We start from the raw sequence: 18583 nt of genomic DNA on the forward strand, positions 1-18583 counted from the left end.
TTAGTTATTTATTTTTGTAATATTAAAGAATGATAAAAATCTAAATTAATTTGTCCAATTGGCTCGTTTGTGTTCCATTGATAACACCAAACCAAGCCTCTCTCCTTCCATTTTGTGTATGAGAGGTTGGGAGGCTGGGCAGTCACAACCTAGTCTAAAAAGTCAGTTCCTTGGTGAAAAACTGAGGGGGGGGGGGAATCAAAACGCATGAAGCGTGCCGAGAGCTTGCAGTGGAATGAAATGGATGTTAAAAGGAAAAAAGAGGGCGTGGACTAGCAGTAATGGAGCAGGGCGCTATTCCAGAAACTCCTGTCCTCCCTATACATTGGAAAATTATTGGATCACGTTAACCAACATACAAACATGAAAGAATTTCAGTCTTCTTTCACCAAGGAGTGGCAAGAGATAGCCACCCGGTGGCCTGTGTCGCTCTGCTGGCTTTTATCTAACAGAAGCTCCAGCTCCAATGTCGGCATGGATAAGCAGCTCAGCTGGCAGTGATTTGCAGCCACGGGACTGAGGGATCTGGGAGGGCAGTTTTTTCCCCCTCTGAAAAAAAAAAACTGCCCAGTCCTCAGCCCATTCCCTCAGTCGGACCTGAGGGGGAAACATTCCTCCATCCCGGAAAAGCGGAGTCACATCTACAGGAGGTCTGGGAATAGAGGAAGGTTAATGAAGAGCAGGCTGCCGCTAAAGAGGAAGTGTGACTTGCTGCCTCTCGAATGAAGAAGCAGAAGGTTGAATTATTTGAACTCTTCTGGGCATAGTTTTGTGAAAGGAAATCTTGCAGCCTTACAAAAAAGAAACAGTTTAAATAATCAGTATCGGTAATCAGTTTTACGATTTCCGCCTCATCTAATGACAAGCGTGCAAAAAGAGCAATTTTCAATGGAGTATGTGTTACTAAGGAAGTGCATCATGCTTTCCTGGAGGGAGTACAAAATGGTTCTAGTTTAAAGTAGTGCATGAGTAATAACCCAAAAGCAGCGTACAGTATACAAATATATTCCAGCCCCCCTGCCCTCATCTGTCTAGTCACCCAAGACATTTTTTCCATGATATTTGGCAACACCTCACAATCACAATTCTCTAGGCACACAGGCAGACGACGTGTGCTCGTCCAAAAACAACTAAAGCAGATGTTTTTTCTCTGCAAGGAGCTCATAAATACAGATGCAAGCAGCAGCCCTCAAAAGCACACATTAAGGGGAAATGGATTCCTCAGGTGGAAGGTTGCAGGACCACACAACAACATAGTAGCTGTATAGCAGTAATGTAGCATCCAATTGTCCAGTCCACCAATAGTTGGGTTAATGCAGGGGTGCCCAATCCCGGTCCTCGAGAGCCCCGATCCAGCTTGTTTTCCACGTCTCCCTCCTCTAACATATCTGAATCAACTACTTCAGATTGGACTACTGCAACGGTATATTTACAGGTCTTGATAAAAAATCAGTCAGGAAGCTGCAGCTAATACAGAATGCTGCAGCCAGAGTCCTCACAAATACAAGGAAGCTGGACCACATTACACCCGTTTTGAAATCGCTACACTGGCTTCCAGTGAGTCAAAGGATAGACTATAAAATACTACTGCTCGTCTACGAAACAGTTAATGGCCTTGGACCAAAATACATGCTTGACTTGTTAGATTCCTATGAGACATCTAGACCCCTAAGGTCGTCTGGAACGGGTCTTCTGCATGTTCCAAGAACAAGAACCAAGCAGGGTGAGGCAGCATTTAGTTATTATGCTCCTCACCTCTGGAATAAGTTACCCGAACGTCTGAAGTATGCTCAAACTGTTAGCTCCTTTAAATCAGGGCTAAAAACGCTTTTGTTTGGCACTGCATATCCATAACTGTCTATATATTTCAACCTACCTGCCTTCTATTCCTCTTGTGCTAATCTCCATTGCTGATTTCAATGATTATTATTAGTAGTAGTTTTTGCTTTATTTTTATTTATTTTTATTTATTTATTTTTATTCTGTGATTAAATGCGATCATTTGTCTTGGTTTTTACGTTGTGTTGATTTAAATGTGATTTTTATGGTCTTCATGTGATGTAAAGCACTTTGAATTGCCTTGTGTTGAATTGTGCTATATAAATAAATTTGCCTTGCCTTGCCTTACCGTATTTTTCGGACTATAAGTCGCAGTTTTTTTTCATAGTTTAGCTGGGGGTGCGACTTATACTCAGGAGCGACATATGTGGGAAATTATTAACACATTATGATATCATTTCACATGTTAATTTGGTGTTTTGGAGTGTTTTCCGAAATTTCCGGGTTCGCGGTGAGTCAGCAACCAGCACACTTTTGCTCAATAGACGATGTTTATTAATTAGAAAATGCAGAATAAACGAGATTTATTGATTACAATCCCACAAGAGCAAGCAACAAGTATCAAAACAAGAACAAGTGGCAACGATGACGTTAGATCTAGTTTGTCAATCCCAGAATCCCTGCGTTACCGTTACAGCACAACACAATTAACAATGAAAATCGCTTACCGTTGACAAATGAGCGGGGAGCCAAACGCTCCGGCAAAGCGGCGAAGGAACAAAGCCAAGCGACCCGTACGTAATCCTCTGGCAGACTTCCGGGGAGTTGGGGGAATCTCCCGACTCTTATAGGCACGTCTGACGCGGGGACACGGCTGGCCACTCCCTGCCCCCATGAAAACGCACCACCCGAACTCGTGAGACCCCCTGCAAGGGTATGAGATCCCCCCCAGTTGAGGCTCCCAGAAGTTAAAGTAGAATGTTTATTTAAGTTATCTCGTGAGATTCCCTCCTAACTATGGAACTCCAGCGCCTGCTATGGTGCAAAACAAGTTATCTCGTGAGATTCCCTCCTAACTATGGAACTCAAGCGCGTACTATGGTGCAAAACAAGTTATCTCGTGAGATTCCCTCCTAACTATGGGCCCCAAGGTGAAAAACAATAGAAGTTGTTTCAATCTAAGAAGTTATTTCAATCTAGGTCACAGAAGCAATCATACATCACAAAGGCATAATGTGCTAATTTTAAGGCATCACATAATATTTTCCCCCATCATGGAGTGACACTGATGGTTTGGTAAACTTGTTAGCATGTTCTTTATGCTATAGTTATCTGAATAACTCTTAATAGCTATGGCCATGTTCGCGTTCTGCCTTTGGCAATGTGTGTTCAATTGTATTATTGACTTTTTTATATTGAAATGCATGCTTTTAGTTTGTGGCGCTTGCACGCCCACGTGGGAGCGCACTCGCACTTGTTTACCTGAAGAAGAACGCTCACACGCCAGAAGAAGACTGACAGCTACGTAGCTCTGAGTGAGTGGGCGAGTTAGCTCGAGAGAAACACGGCTGCGAACCTACGTTCATTGTTTATGCTTGTAAAATATCTCGACAGAGGCAACGCCGTGCGTATCATCTTTTCTGTTGTTGTTGTGTGTTTTCCACCCGTGATCGGACACTTAGAGCCAGTTGTGTGGTTGTCTGAACGATGTGCTAATGCTAGCGAACGCATGCTAACCGTTTTTGTCAATGCTGTAAAAGCACCTAATTATCATTTATTTACGTTGATGCAAACCTGTTCGGTATCGAGGACGAAATTGATTCAGGAAATTATACGGACGTCCAGCATCGTCATTTGGGAATTTAGCACACTGAATAGCCAGAACCGAGCCGTAGCATCCTGGTGAGGACAGTATATTCGCATTTCGTTGTTCATGCACTGTACACTTATTCAGCATGTTGTTCTCTATTGTATTTTTATATTAAATTGCCTTTGAAGATGACATGTCTGTTCTATGTGTTGGATTTTATCAAGTCAATTTCCCCCAAAAATGGGACTTATACTCCGGTGCGACTTATATATGGTTTTTTCTCTTCGTTGGGGATTTTATGGCTGGTGCGACTTATACTCAGGTGCGACTTGCAGTCCAAAAAATACGGTAATCAGGATCGTTATCAGACTGCTGCAGAGCTTGCTGATGAGCTGATCATTTGATTCAGGTGTGTTAAAGGAGGGAGACACGGAAAACAAGCTGGATAGGGGCTCTTGAGGACCGGGATTGGGCACCCCTGGGTTAATGATTTTTTTGTACAAGTATAATGATGATCAAGTCACCATCCAGCCTCGATGCAAACTGGAATGTTGCTGCTCCAACCAAAAGCCTGACACTCGCTTGGCGGGATTTTGTTTAAAAAAAAAAAAAAAAAAAAAAAGAGTGTTATAAAACTCTTGGGTTCAAAAGCTGTGGTTTGGTGGCTCAACAAATCACAAACTGTCATCAAGCCTCTCCAGTTGTATGTGCCTGCATGCGAATGTCCCCCACATCTAACGATTTCAAGGCATGTTTCATCTTATTGTTAGCCATAGAGCTGTAAAACCCATACATTAAGCTCAGTTTAATAAGTGACTAAGGACCTGAGCATATGTTCACATTTAAATGGGTATGATTGGGATCCAGATATAAGAAATTACTAATATCTAAGCAGTAACTACCTTTGAATGGCCAAATGGCATGTCTTTCATGTCCTTAAAATCAATTCTCCGAGCAATCTGCCCCAAATACAAAGACTTCTGCATTGGCATATGGTCAGAAACTTCTCCAAGGCATTTCCTGTAATTAACCGATCTAGCTACCCAACAGTATAACCTGTAAAAAGAGAAAATCGACTTTTCCCTCTTCATTACAGTGGAACCCCAAAATTTTGAATAATATTCTTTTAAAATTGATCCCTCTGCGATTCTGTTAATCTCCCACTTGATTTCCAAAAACATATACTGAAGCTCCTAGTTCATTGTTCAATCCAACAAATAATAGTTGAAGTACTGGTCCTTCTCAAAAAAGTAGCATATTATGATGAAGTTCATTATTTTCTGTAATGTAGTGATAAACACTTGACTTTCATATATTTTAGATTCATTACACAAATAAAGTTGTTCAAGCCTTTTATTGTTTTAATATTGATGATTTTGGCAAAAAAGTCAAGAAAAAACAAGAATCCCTTTCTCAAAAAAACAAGCATATCATGAAAAGGTACTCTAACGAAGCTACTAACCTAATCATCTGAATCAACGAATTAACTCAAAACCCCTGTGAAAGATTCCTGAGGCTTTTAAAAACTCCCAGCCTGCTTCATTACTCAAAACCGCAATCATGGGCAAGACTGCCGACCTGACTGCTGTCCAGAAAGCCATCATTGACACCCTCAAGCAAGAGGCTAAGACACAGAAAGAAATTTCTGAGTGAATAGGCTGTTCCCAGAGTGCTGTATCAAAGAACCTCAGTGGGAAGTCTGTGGGAAGGAAAAAGTGTGGCAGGAAACGCTGCACAACCAGAAGGTGACCGGACCCTGAGAAAGATTGTGGAGAAGGGCCGATTCCTGAGCTTGGGGGACCTGCACAAACAGTGGACTGAGTCTGGAGTACAAACATCCAGAGCCAGTGTGCACAGGCGTGTGCTGTAAATGGGCTACAGGTGCCGCATTCTCCAAGTCAAGCCACTTTTGAACCTGAAACAGCGGCAGAAGCGCCTGAAATGGGCTACAGAGAAGCAGCACTAGACTGTTGCTCAGTGGTTCAAAGTACTTTTTTCAGATGAAAGCAAATTTTGCATGTCATTCGGAAATCAAGGTGCCAGTTTGGAGGAAGACTGGGAAGAAGGAAATGCCAAAATGCCTGAAGTCCAGTGTCAAGTACCCACAGTCAGTGATGGTCTGGGGTGCCATGTCAGCTGCTGGTGTTGGTCTACTGTGTTTTGTCAAGGGCAGGGTCAATGCTGCTAGCTATCAGGATATTTTGGAGCACTTCATACTTTCATCTCCTGAAAAGCTTTATGGAGATGAAGATTTCATTTTTCAGCACAACCTGGCACCTGCCCACAGTGCCAAAACCACTGGTAAATGGTTTAATTGACCATGGCATTACTGTGCTCAATTGACCTGCCAACTCTCCTGACCTGAACCCCATAGAGAATCTGTGGGATATTGTGAAGAGGAAGTTGAGAGACACCAGACCCAACACTGTGGATGAGCTTACGGCCGCTATCAAAGCATCCTGGGCCTCCATAAAACCTCATCAGCACCACACGCTGATTGCCTCCATGCCACGCCACATTGAATCAGTCATTTCTGCAAAAGGATTCCCGACCAAGTACTGAGTGCATAGCTGATATAATTCATTGAAGGTTGACTTTTTTGTATTATTAAAAAACACTTTTTTTGTATTGGTCGGATGAAATATGGTAATTTTTTGAGATAGGGATTTTTGGGTTTTCTTGACTTTTTTTCCAAAATCATCAGTATTAAAACAATAAAAGGCTTGAACTTCTTCAGCTGTGTGTAATGCATCTAAGATATATTAATTGGTATATTCAAAGCTGGTTGTAGGCAGGCATGTATGAGGGGGCGGTCAGAAATGTGTAGGGAGCATCATTTGTACACATTATGCTCCAGAAACCTAGAGAAGTGGATTGCACTTAGTCAGGCCTCCACCATCAGACCTGTCCACCTTGGGTGTCCCACCTGAGGACTAAGCTGCTGATGGTATTGCTCTTAAGGTCATTGATGGACGCCAACCCACTGACCACAATAAGGTACCAATCCCTCAAGGTGGGAAACTGAACAATAAAGTAAAGAAAATATCCTTCATCCAGATTTTATAAACTAACAACATAACATATCTGAACTGGATGACCTACTTCTAAAATCAATTGTAACTTTAGAACTGAATAATAATAAAAAACACTTGTCAAACTAATATTTAAAACACAACAGATATATAACAGAACATTTGTGCTTTTTTTTTTTATAGCTCTTTTGTTAGCAAACATACTGTTCAAAAATCTCCCTTCACTCCACTCTTCTCTACAACAACAGTCTCCTACTTCCCTTTGCAATAACTCTTCTTCAAAGTCTTCCCACTCCTTGGCCACGCTGAAACCTGACTGAAACCTGACACCACATTGTCTGGCAACGTCTAGGCTCATTTACATACTACCAGTGATTGGATGTATACTGCGGGCTGTGCGCATTTTACTGTGCACGCACGCTGACCACCCTGTGAATACACGGAGGGAAAGAGATGAGAGAGAACTGATTTGATTGCATCTTCATTTCAACAGTAAGCGTCCCCTTTTTCCATTTTCACCACCTGCACTAACCTTCTTGAAGTCTGTGTTGATTTCTCTCACAAGAAAATCCACCGTGCGGCCGTCTGCGGTGCTGTCATGTCGTCGTATTTCGAGCATGTCGTCGGAAGTAGAAACAAATGACGCGTCAAATTTTACGTCGGATGTCGAAAAGATGTTGAAGTACCACCGTAATTATTTGCTTCCATCAAAGGCTCCAGAAATCAGACCAAATTTACTGGTTTTCCTTTTTTGTTCTTTTAAAAAAAAGATAATATAATTAAAATTAAATTTTAAAATTGAAAAAAAAAAAAAAAAAATCTGTTTTTTTTGTTCTTTATTTAAAATACACTATATATATTATAATATACTGTATATGTTTTTAAATACAATTTATATTAAAAAATTAATAAGAATATTTGGTGTATTTTTTTTTATTTTTTTTTTATTTAAAATGTAATAATGCGCATATACGCACACACACACCTCGGGCCCCCCAACATATATATATTTCTTAAAATAAAGAAATAATTAAAATTAAAAGGCTCATAAAAGAGGATTTTAATTTTTTTTTTTTTTTTTTTTTTTGAGGTATAATTATAAATTGATGCTTGCGCTACGTCATATTGTATATGAAGCAATCAAATCCAGCACATAGGTGCATTCCACACCTTGGAACATGGCTTCATGATTATTTTCATACATTCTGTGGCTTGTCAAGTTGGCATTGCACTACACACAAAACGATAACGCACGATAAAGATGAGCATTTCATTTGCATACCAAAAAAAGCATCGGCAACCCCAAATTGGTTACTATAAACAGCATAGTGTCTTGCTGTTAACTCACTGGCCTCCAATGAGCAGCTCTTGCACTTCTGTAGACAATTTGGCATGCAACTGAAAAGACGCTTACTTCACTTTTTCACCGCAACTCTCATCCCTCTCCAAAACGCATTCTTCCAGCAGCTCCTTGCAGCTGTATCATCGTTGTCAGTCCAAAAGCGCCAACACTCTGCTCAAACTAAAACCAGGCTGTCGCAAACGTGCTGAGTGGGAAGTTTTGTTGCAGCAACACATTATGGAAAATCATGAATAGGTGAGGTTCTGAATTAGGAGTGGGAACCTCTTTTTACCTCAGGATACGATACAAAGCTCACGATAACGATCTGACGATACAACGATTATCGATACATTGGTCAGGAAATCATTCTAGGATATTCTACAAACAACTAACAAACAGAAAAACAAGCTTCTGCTGTGAATTGGAATGAATTCATCACTAGTAGACGTCCAGTCCATTTGAACTGGCAGGGTGGTTGCGAATGAACGAATCATTCGCTGCCATCCCTCCCACTCCAAACGGATTGAACATCTATGGCCGTCAATGGCAGCCAATGCCAGGCAATGAGGTAAATTTGGGCCATATGAGGTCATTTACCTGTTGATTTTTAGTTAGTTCCTGTTAATTTTGGTTTTTTTTATTGGTCACTTCCTATTTATTTTGAGTTACAGAACAGGAAGTGACCTGGGAATCACCCAAATGAATAGGCAGTGACTCAAATTCAACAGGAAATGACCATAAAGGGATTTTAAGCCCCCCCACCTGGTGGCCAAAAAGTGTCATTGCATGTAATTGACTTTCCTATATATATAAAAATAGTAAAGCAATACAACTGCAACAAAAATGAATGAAATTAAAAATATATATTTTCATAATGGGTCAAAATTATTTTTCGAGCAGGTCATATGACTAGCACCTTAGACGGTCATTTGCTTTGCATATAATTTTCATTAAAAAAAATATTAGGGGAGGGAATTTTATTTTCAAATAATTTTTTTCTTTGATTGAAAATATTTAAAATAATATAGATTGAGACAAAAATGTCCTACCCTTAATATAGCCCAAACACAAATAGGATTGCTTCAATCAAAGAAAACTTTTTCAATGAAAAATTAAGTGTTCAAATGCAAATTTTCAATCTCAAATATTTTTTCGCATTCAAAAACTTTCTATGATTGAAATTTTTCTTTTTTTGATATAAGTGATTTTTCTTTTTAAACATATATATTTTTAAGCAACTTATTTTTTTTTTTGATAGAATAATAAAGACAAAAATGTCCTAGCCAAAATGTGGCCCAAACACAAACGACCAATAAAAAAAATAAATAAATGAATAAATAAATAAAAAATCAAAGAAAAATAGCTCTCACATACATTTTTTGGGAGTTTAGTTTTTTGAGTTTCAAATTTATTTTTACATTCAAACCCTTTTTTTTTCTTTCTTTTTTTTTTTTTTTATTAAAGCAAATTTTTTTTGGTTGACAATATATATTTTGATTGAAGCAACTTTTTTTTTAATTGAATAATAAAGACACAAATCTACCTCCATATGGCTCTGCTCAGGGGATACAATTTTTGACGATAGTAACTACATTAGCATGACACTGGCGGGCGTACCATATTCAATGGATGCTGATCTTGGCGAAAAGTATTGCCTAAGCAGCCTGATTTAGAATTCCCCTCAAGAATGGTGGGAAACAAAAAACGCTCATTGTCAACTTACTATTATAAATATTCTTGTAAGTTAATTTTATTGCTGACACTGCGTTTCGGGGTCATCAACATGTTGTGGCCCCCTTGCCTGGTATACCAGACTCACCGCTGTTCCAGCGATTGAATCTGGCGATCGTCCGGCGGATCAAATTCCGAGAGCGGAGCAAGCCACAGCAAACAGACAGAGGAGTGGACCAATTAGCGACGGGCAGACGTGACGTTGTTAAAGTGACAAGTAATTAGCGTGAGCGGCGAATGGAGACGTTTATTCAACATGGATAGCGCGAGCCATGTTGACTGTTGTCAATGATTTGTGTCCATGTGTTTTTGGTAGGGCTGTCAAACAATTAAAATTTTTAATCGAGTTAATCACAGCTTAAACATTAATTAATCATAATTAAACGCAATTCAAACCATCTATGAAATATGCCATATTTTTTTTGTAAATTATTGTTGGAATGGAAAGACACAAGACGGATATATACATTCAACATACTGTACATTAGTACTGTATTGGTTTATTATAACAATAAATCAACAAGATGGCATTAACATTAACCTTCTGTTAAAGCGATCCATGGATAGAAAGACTAGTTCTTAAAAGATAAATGTTAGTACAAGTTATAGAAATTTTATATTAAAACCCCTCTTAATGTTTTCATTTTAATAAAATTTGTAAAATTTTCAATCAAAAAATAAACTAGTAGGTCGCCATTGTTGATGTCAATAATTACACAATTCTCATGGTCATAAAATCAGTCGCACCCAAGCGCCAGCAGAGGGCGAAAAAACACAAGTAACAAGTGCGCATGACCCTGCTCTGTCATTTTAATCTGTTTGAGCGGGGCATGTGCGTTAATTGCGTCAAACATTTTAACGTGATTAATTTAAAAAATTAATTACCGCCCGTTAACGCGATAATTTTGACAGCCCTAGTTTTTGGTAATTTAAAACTGGTTTTACCATGGATTTGAACATATTCTCGGCTCTCCCGTTCGCCATCTGTGTTGTTGTAGAGACGACTTTCGGCGCGCAAGAGTGACGTTACTCGCCCCCCTGCCCCAAAAGTCAAACTCCGCCTATGGAAATGACCTGTAAATGAAAAGCAAGTGACCTGTAAATGCCCTGAAAATTGGACAGAATGAACGAACGTTCCCAGTCTAAATGGATTGGAGTCGAGCACCGTCAATGGCAACCTTTGAGTTCACTGAGACACTATTATGGTGGAAGATTTTGATATCAACTTGTTGGTTCCTTTGTTTTTTTGTTTTTTTTTAAACATTGACACCTTTTTAAAACGATATCTCGATTCTTGGCAGGAGCATATCAATAACCAGTGTTGTTAATTTTACTTTAAAAAGTAATTAATTACAGTTACAAATTACTTCTCCCAAAAAGTAATTGCGTTAGCAACTCAGTTCCCTGAATGTAAGAGTAATTAGTTACTTGGCAAAGTAACTAATGATAATTTTCATGTTTTTTTGTTTTTTTTCTCAAAAAACAGGTCACACAATGTGAAATTTAAAGGGTTTTGGGAACAATTGGCCCTAGCCCAATTCTTTACCCTCTACTTAACTAGACACAAGGGTAATGTGATAACTAAATAGTAACCTTTGCTATGTATGGAAGTAATATAAAGTTGTGAATCAAGCGTTAAAGTTGTTAAAATTGCTCCCGTTATTGCCTTAGTTCCCTTCTGTCTACTTTCAACATGTGTAAGTTTTAAAACTATTTCATCATTTAAAGATAGATTTAAGTCAAGATTTTGCCGATTTAGGAGCATTTTAGATTAAAAAAAAAAAAGTTACTTAGGTTCGCTAGGAAGGAACTCTACATCAGAGCCTTCCTGAGAGGTCTACTGCTTTAAGATGGCAGCTGTTTACTAACGCATGTAGTCCTTAAAACATGTTGCCAATGCAGCCGTGTCTGTTATTTGCATCTAGTTCTATAATATGTGATATCTACCGTATCATGTGGGTGTGGTTTGTAGGCTATTGGCTACAGTCAGGTATTATTGGAGCCACCTAGCATTGCATTTGCAACGGCGTCTTCCCCACTCCTGTTCTGCTCTCTCGTCTTTTTATTCAACCAACTTAGTAACGCACACCTTTCCCGCCTCAGTAACGGTAACGGCGTTGCCAAGATGAGAAAAGTAATTAATTAGATTACTCACTACTGAAAAAAATAACGCCGTTAGTAACGCCGTTATATTCTAACGCCGTTATTAACAACACTGTCGATAACCTTTTGGGATACAATGTATCACGATTAAAGATGTCCCAATCGATCGGGATGCCGATCGATCGGGTCCGATCACGTCATTTTCAAAGTATCGGAATCGGCACAAAAATATCGGACATGCCTTTTTTTAATATACTGTATATATATTTTTTAATTAAATCGTTTTCTAATTGTATTTAACATTACAGACAAAATGTCTTACACTCATCCAGAGTCTTTAGTTTTGGCTTAAAGTAGGGCTATCAAATTTATCGCGTTAACGGTGGTAATAACGTTAAAATAGTTAACGCAATCAACGCATGCGCTGCACGACCCACTCACGCATTGTCGCATTCAATCTATAATGGTGCCGTTTTACCTTTATATAGAGCTAAAAGGCAGCATAAAATGAGTAGAGAGAATATTGGCAGCCTTTAGAGCCCTTTTTTAATAGGCTAAGGCCTTACAATCGCTCTCTCAACAATTAGAAACATCGTGGGAGGTAATGTAGGGAAGAAAGGTAGTAGTTGATCATTTTCTTAACACCCTATGTTATTTCCCAACGCAGAGAAGATATATCAATTGGTGCCACTACGCAGAGTCATGGTTGCACTTCCCATCATGCATTTGGGCAGAACAGTTAATGGCTGCAGTATCATTTACTGAAAGCTCAACAAATACACTAGATGGCAATATTTAGTCACAATAAACAAAGGTCACATTTATCCTTTAAGAATTACAAGTCTTTCTATCCTTGGATCCTTCTCACAGAAAGAATGTTAATAATGTAAATGCCATCTTGACGATTTATTGTCATAATAAACAAATACAGTACTTATGAACTGTATGTTGAATGTATATATTCGTCCGAGTTTTATTCATTTTTTTTCTTAATGCATTGCCAAAATGTATATGATCAGGAAAAATTATCGGGAATGATTGGAATTGAATCGGGAGCAAAAAAAAAAAAGCAATCGGATCGGGAAATATCGGGATCGGCAGATACTCAAACTAAAACGATCGGGATCGGATCGGGAGCAAAAAAACATGATCGGAACAACGCTAATCACGATATATCACCATTTCGATATTTTGTCACACGCCTATTCTGAATGATGAACTGTGAATGGTCCCATTGGACCTGTTGACAAAACCGACAACTAACAGAACCGTTTTGATTTTCAGGGTATTTCAAGACTGGAAACTTGCATGAGACAGTGTGCAATGTAGTCCTTCTGTTCAGTGCTGAAAGTCATCACAAATCAATATTTCTCCCTTGTTAACTTCCAGACCTCATTCTGTCTGAATCAAGGCGTCCCTCGCCTCATCCCTCCTGTCAAATCTCAGCATCAGCAACAACAACAAAAGCAGATTGTACATCATTATCTTCCCATGTGAAATGAGCAAACCGACCTCCAGTGTGTACTCAACACCTGTGCTTTATCCATCTATTAAAACAAAAAAAAAAAAAACTAAAAAAAAAAAAAAACACTCCGTCATGTCCAGGAAGCAGGGGGCCGCACCACACCACAGGAATGCCCTTCAAGCAGGGAGAACAATCCAAAACTCACAGATGGAGTCAGTACAGTGAGAAGAAACACACCCAGATGACATCAAGGGACTCAGAGAGACCATTTAAAGTGCACTGCATTCTATTTTAACAAAATCTGCACTCTGGGAAACTTAAATGTGGATTACGTGGATATGACCGCTTAATGTGAGTGGACACATAGAGGGTGTTTCAGTGCTGTTTAATAAACAGAGCTTGTGAGCTCAACCTCATCCAATGACAAAACACTCATGCATTTTAGCCTCCCCTTACATACACAAACACACAGAAGCAGACTAAAAACAAACACTCCTATCACTCTTACCAGCCATTAAGCTCCAGCTCCAGCAGAGACTGAGTTTTCTCAGAGTTACACTGCAAGCACCACATGCTGGCCACCTCTAGCAAGACACACCACCGATCATCAGCGGTTCCCGCAGTCTCAACTGTCCTCACTGATGCCTCGAAGCGTTTTCTAATGGACAATCACATCTCCAGAGTTCCATCTGGTATTGTTGGTTGTATCGCCATCACTTGGTCTGGCATAAAAACACTCCCGGTGGAAGGTAGGCGGACATGGTCAGCTCAAAGTGGCAGCTTCTATATTCTCTGACAGACAAGTGGATCTTTTTCGTTAGCTCGTTCTTCCTCTGTCTTGTAGTGTAGTTGTGCCGGCTGCAAAGAGTGTGAGGGGGGCGGAGGCTTGGACATGGGGGAGTGTGGGTTTTTGCCAGACCCTGAGCGCTATGAAAGAGGGCGGAGCGTGGCAAGGGGGACAAGGGGCGGGACGGTTAGTGTAGCTGGGTTAAACAAGAAAGAAGAGGATGGAGAAAAAACTTGTGAAACGCTCATCTTGAAGGGAAGGCACACACAAATGACCCCGGGGCAGAGGATGTCAGAAAATCACATTTTTCCGGCGTGTTATCAGAGGATCGAAAAAAGAAAATACACTAATGAGTGCAGCTGATAAACAGGAAATAGTATAAAGAGATGCTGCGACAAATGTTCTGTTAGCTGATCTTTTAGTCAGTGAGATTGAAAAGAGAACTTCTATAAATAGACACTCTCAAGACTGTAAAGTGACGTGAACTAAGAAAAGAACTCAGATTCTGTGTCTTTCATCTATGAAATCATAAATAATAGCATCTCCAACATCCCTGTTTCTTTGATCATTCTTTTACCAATTTCACACATTATATTACCCGGCAAGAAAACAACAGATGCATCTCAGCAAAGATCCCAATAATTTCCATCGACCTTCGCTCTTGTAGCCGACCCCTCAACAGAGTCTGTTTTGGAGAAAGACGAAGATTAATCATCCCTCTGAGAGGGGGGTTGGGGTAAACTGCCCTCCGTTAAAAGTATTTTCTCTCTAACGACAACAGACACAGGAAACTGGAAGGAGACTTTTATAGGAACAGTCTAAACTGAAAGATTCCAGTGTCCCTTAATTAGAGACAGGCTTGGCATACAGTGTTGTAAAAAAAGAATTTGCGTCCTTCTAAATTTTTTTTCGAAAAAAATTCTTTGCTCACTTGACAATTTAGGATCATCAAACCAATGAAAATATCAGAAACAGAGTTGTTCTCGTCAATGAACATTTTTTTCATGACGATGACCGCACGATGACGCGCTGAAAACGTGTCTTGGGAGACTAAGGGGCAGTTTACATGGCGACTCTGCGACACAAAGACGCAATGACTGAGTAGCGGAATGGCCTCGCGTGCATATGGTGTTGGCGAAGACGAAAAATTCTGAATCCTGCCTCCAAAGTGGAAGAATTCGATTGAGGGGGGCTAGCTCCGCATGCATCAAGAGCAGTTGTGATTTCCACCTGTCACTCCAAGAGTTACACAAGGGAGGAAACACTGTGAAAACAAAGCATATTGGTTAAAAGAAGTCTTATTTCAAAAGACACTTTGTTTGTGTCCAGAAAATATGGAATTCATTCCACCAGTGTAAATTTAATTGTATTGTTGAGAGAAATAAGTACTCCCTTTAAAATGGTTAATGTTTTCGCACTTTCTTGTAAAAAATAAATAAAAAAGCAGCTTAAGGGGAGCTTTTTGTTGTATGGGCATGTTTCCATCGTTCCTGTTGAATCATAAGGATATTTTAAATAAATAATGGACATAAATTTGTTTGGCTACTTTATTAATCAGTAATGTACGATGCACCGATAATCGTGATAACCGTGATACCCGTAATCCTTGTCAATATTAGGGATGGGAATTGATAGGATTTTTACGATTCCGATTCCATTATCGATATTGCTTAACGATTCGATTCTTTATCGATTTTCTTATCGATTCTAATTTGGGGAAAAAGAAGAACAAAAATTTTGAGTGGCATCGAGTTTGTTTAATCAGAAGTCACAACCTTACAAACTCACAACGAGATCAAAAGAGGCCCAAAGCCTCAATGTTAACTGTGGCAATAAGTGGCAAATACACAAGAATGTGTAACATTTTACTGAAACATTTATCTAATAGAAATAAAAAATATTGGTATATATTGGCAGATAGGTTTTTGTTCTGCCTTTGGCAATATGTGTTAAAGCAGGGGTCCCCAAACTTTTTCCTGTGAGGGCCACATAACTTTTCCCTTCTCTGATGAGGGGCCGGGGTCAGTTTGTAACAGAAAAAGTGTGACGATTGCAGAAGTGGATAAATGTAAAAAAATATTGTTTTTCAGAAAGCCACAATCAAATAACCCTTTCTGGATTCTTTATAATAATAATAATAATAAATAATAATAAAAACACTATTAATTAAATAGATAATAACCAAATAACCCTCTCTGAATTCTCCAAGGAAAAGGCCAGAAAATAAATAACACGATTGAGAAAAAAAAAAAATTCAAAATGGCCGGACCAAATGTGGAGGCGGGCCGTATTTGGGCCACGGGCCGCAGTTTGGGGACTACTGGGTTAACGTGTATTATTTTACCATTACATTGAATTGCATGCCTTTTAGTTTTTGTGGCGCTTACACGCTCAAGTGGGGACGCCCTTGCGCTTCTTCACGCGAAGAACGCGCTCACGTGAAGAAGAGCGCGCTTACACCCAAAGAAGAAATGCCGCATCCAAATGAGTGAGCGCGTTAGTGAGAGAGGGAAACACTTCTACGAGCCTACGTTCTTTGTTAATGTTAATATCTACAGAGGCAACGCCTGTATGTATCATCTTTTGTGTTGTTGTTGTGTTTCCACTCGCGATCGGACACTTAAATCCAGTTGTGTAGTGGTTTGAACGATGTGCTAATGCTAGCGAACGAATGCTAACCATACTGTTATTAGCAGCTAATCATCGCTGATTTACGTTGATGCAAACCTGTTTGTTATTGGGGACGAAATTGATTTGTTTCATTTCTATTCTTAGTTTCACTCTTCAAGTGATGGTTGAATAAAGTCAGCAAATTATACCAACGTCTTCTGCATCGTCATTTGGGAGTTTAGCTAGCTGTATAGCCAGGACTGAGCCTTAGCCTCTCTGTGAGGACAGCGCAGTCGTATTCCCTCCCGATGCAGTTATCTTCACCTTGCAATGACTGCAAGTCGCTTTGTTGTAATTTTTCCTCATGAAGTGAAGACACACTTTCGAGCGTTTGAACCTACGTGCTGTCATTGTTATGTTTATGGCTGCAATGCTCGTGCTTACCCGTCGTAACCTTTCATTTTCACACTCTTTCCTGGTGAAGTGTAGTCAAACTTTGGAGCGAGTGGTTCTTGGCGCCATGCTAGTTTGATGCGTCTGGACAACAACACACGTCACGACGCAATACGCGTCTTTAGGAATCGTTAAAGGGATCGTTAAGGCTTTTTCATTGTGATGTCGAGGCCTCGAAACACTCGGAACGGGTTCCGAATTGGAATCGGATTTCGATTCCCATCCCTAGTCAATACTGTGATCATCGCTCAAAAATCGAATCATAGCACCCTGAATCGTAATCGAATCTAATCGTGGGGTGCCTAAGATGTTACACCCCTACCCATAACACAGTGAGGACAGCTGCAGCTTATAGGCCAGTAAGGCTTATCTAGGAGCAAATGTCGTTTTCGTGTAGAATTTAGTGGGTGGCGGCTTATAGTCAGGTGCACCTTATAGTGCGAAAATTATGGTAATCCTGTGCCCATACCAGGCTCCTTTTGTGAAACATGTGTCAGGTGCTGTTTGGTAAGTATTGCTTTCTTATGTTGGCTAGATATTCCATGTTGCTTTAGCCTTTAAAAGTCTTTGCTGAGTGATCATCACACACTAAACTAACTTGAGTGTTTGCGTTAGCATTAGCATTTAACAAGGTGACTTGGTGTCTTCTTAAACTCTTGGGGAAAAAAAAACTTTACATAGAGTTCGTGGCGTCCAAACAAGTCTAACTAATTGCATATAACGTGCAGTTTTCCTGCTGAGTGTGTATTATCATCATGAAAATGGCGATATCCTTGTAGACGCTACACTTATGTGCTCATCTGTCATGTTCATTCGAAATTGTTGGAAACCTTCTCCTTATTTATTTATTCATTCATGGACTAAAACTTGAAGTTTATAGACGAAATCATTTTGAGAATTGTCGACTAAGACTAGACGAAATACGTCTGAGTTTTCGTTGGCTAAAACTAGACTAAGACGAACACATTTTGAAATGACTAAAATATGACTATGAAGTATTTTCATCCAAAAGCAAACTGAAATTTTAAAAATGTGAACACACAAAACAGTATCTGAATGATTTGCAAGACTTATGGACATTTGACAATGCAAAAAAAAAAAAAAAAAAAACACTTTCTCAAGGTACTACAACTTGCAAGTCATGCTTAAGAGTGATTTCCACTACTTGATCTATTTTGGTTTGGGATCTCGGCCATGCTCATTGCTCCCTACAGCTGCTAATATTAAAGCCCCTAAGCGTCAACTTACAGATCTCACTTCATCAAGCAACTCTTCAACCCTGACAACAAAAATGTCTTTCCTCATGAGTGCCAGTACGCGAAACTGACCAATTAGGGCGCAACATTTTATAAGATGATTCTTCAGTAGAATGGGCTTTTTAGTAACGATTTCCAAATAGACTGTGCGTGATTAGGGTTGTCTCAGTGCAGGCGTTGTTATCCTAGAAGACCGCTGGGATCAGAGCCGCAGT

The 18583-nt window shown here is 39.6% G+C and overlaps 1 protein-coding gene across 7 annotated transcripts in view; it reads right to left on the reverse strand.

Moving 5' to 3' along the window:
* LOC130930991 (IQ motif and SEC7 domain-containing protein 1-like) overlaps nt 1–18583 on the reverse strand; it is a 343354-nt gene that overhangs the window by 51011 nt on the left and 273760 nt on the right. Inside the window, exon 1 of one of the 7 annotated variants that reach the window (XM_057859445.1) lies at nt 13771–18186. The exons of the other annotated variants lie outside the window; for them this stretch is intronic. Within the exon in view, the coding sequence (XP_057715428.1) occupies nt 13771–13835 (65 nt within the window). The 5' untranslated portion in view covers nt 13836–18186. Of the gene's footprint in view, nt 1–13770; nt 18187–18583 lie in introns of those variants that run through there. 7 annotated transcript variants of the gene reach the window in all.

The sequence above is a fragment of the Corythoichthys intestinalis genome, chromosome 2 (genome assembly GCF_030265065.1).
Source record: "Corythoichthys intestinalis isolate RoL2023-P3 chromosome 2, ASM3026506v1, whole genome shotgun sequence".
In the NCBI taxonomy this organism is placed as follows: domain Eukaryota; kingdom Metazoa; phylum Chordata; class Actinopteri; order Syngnathiformes; family Syngnathidae; genus Corythoichthys; species Corythoichthys intestinalis.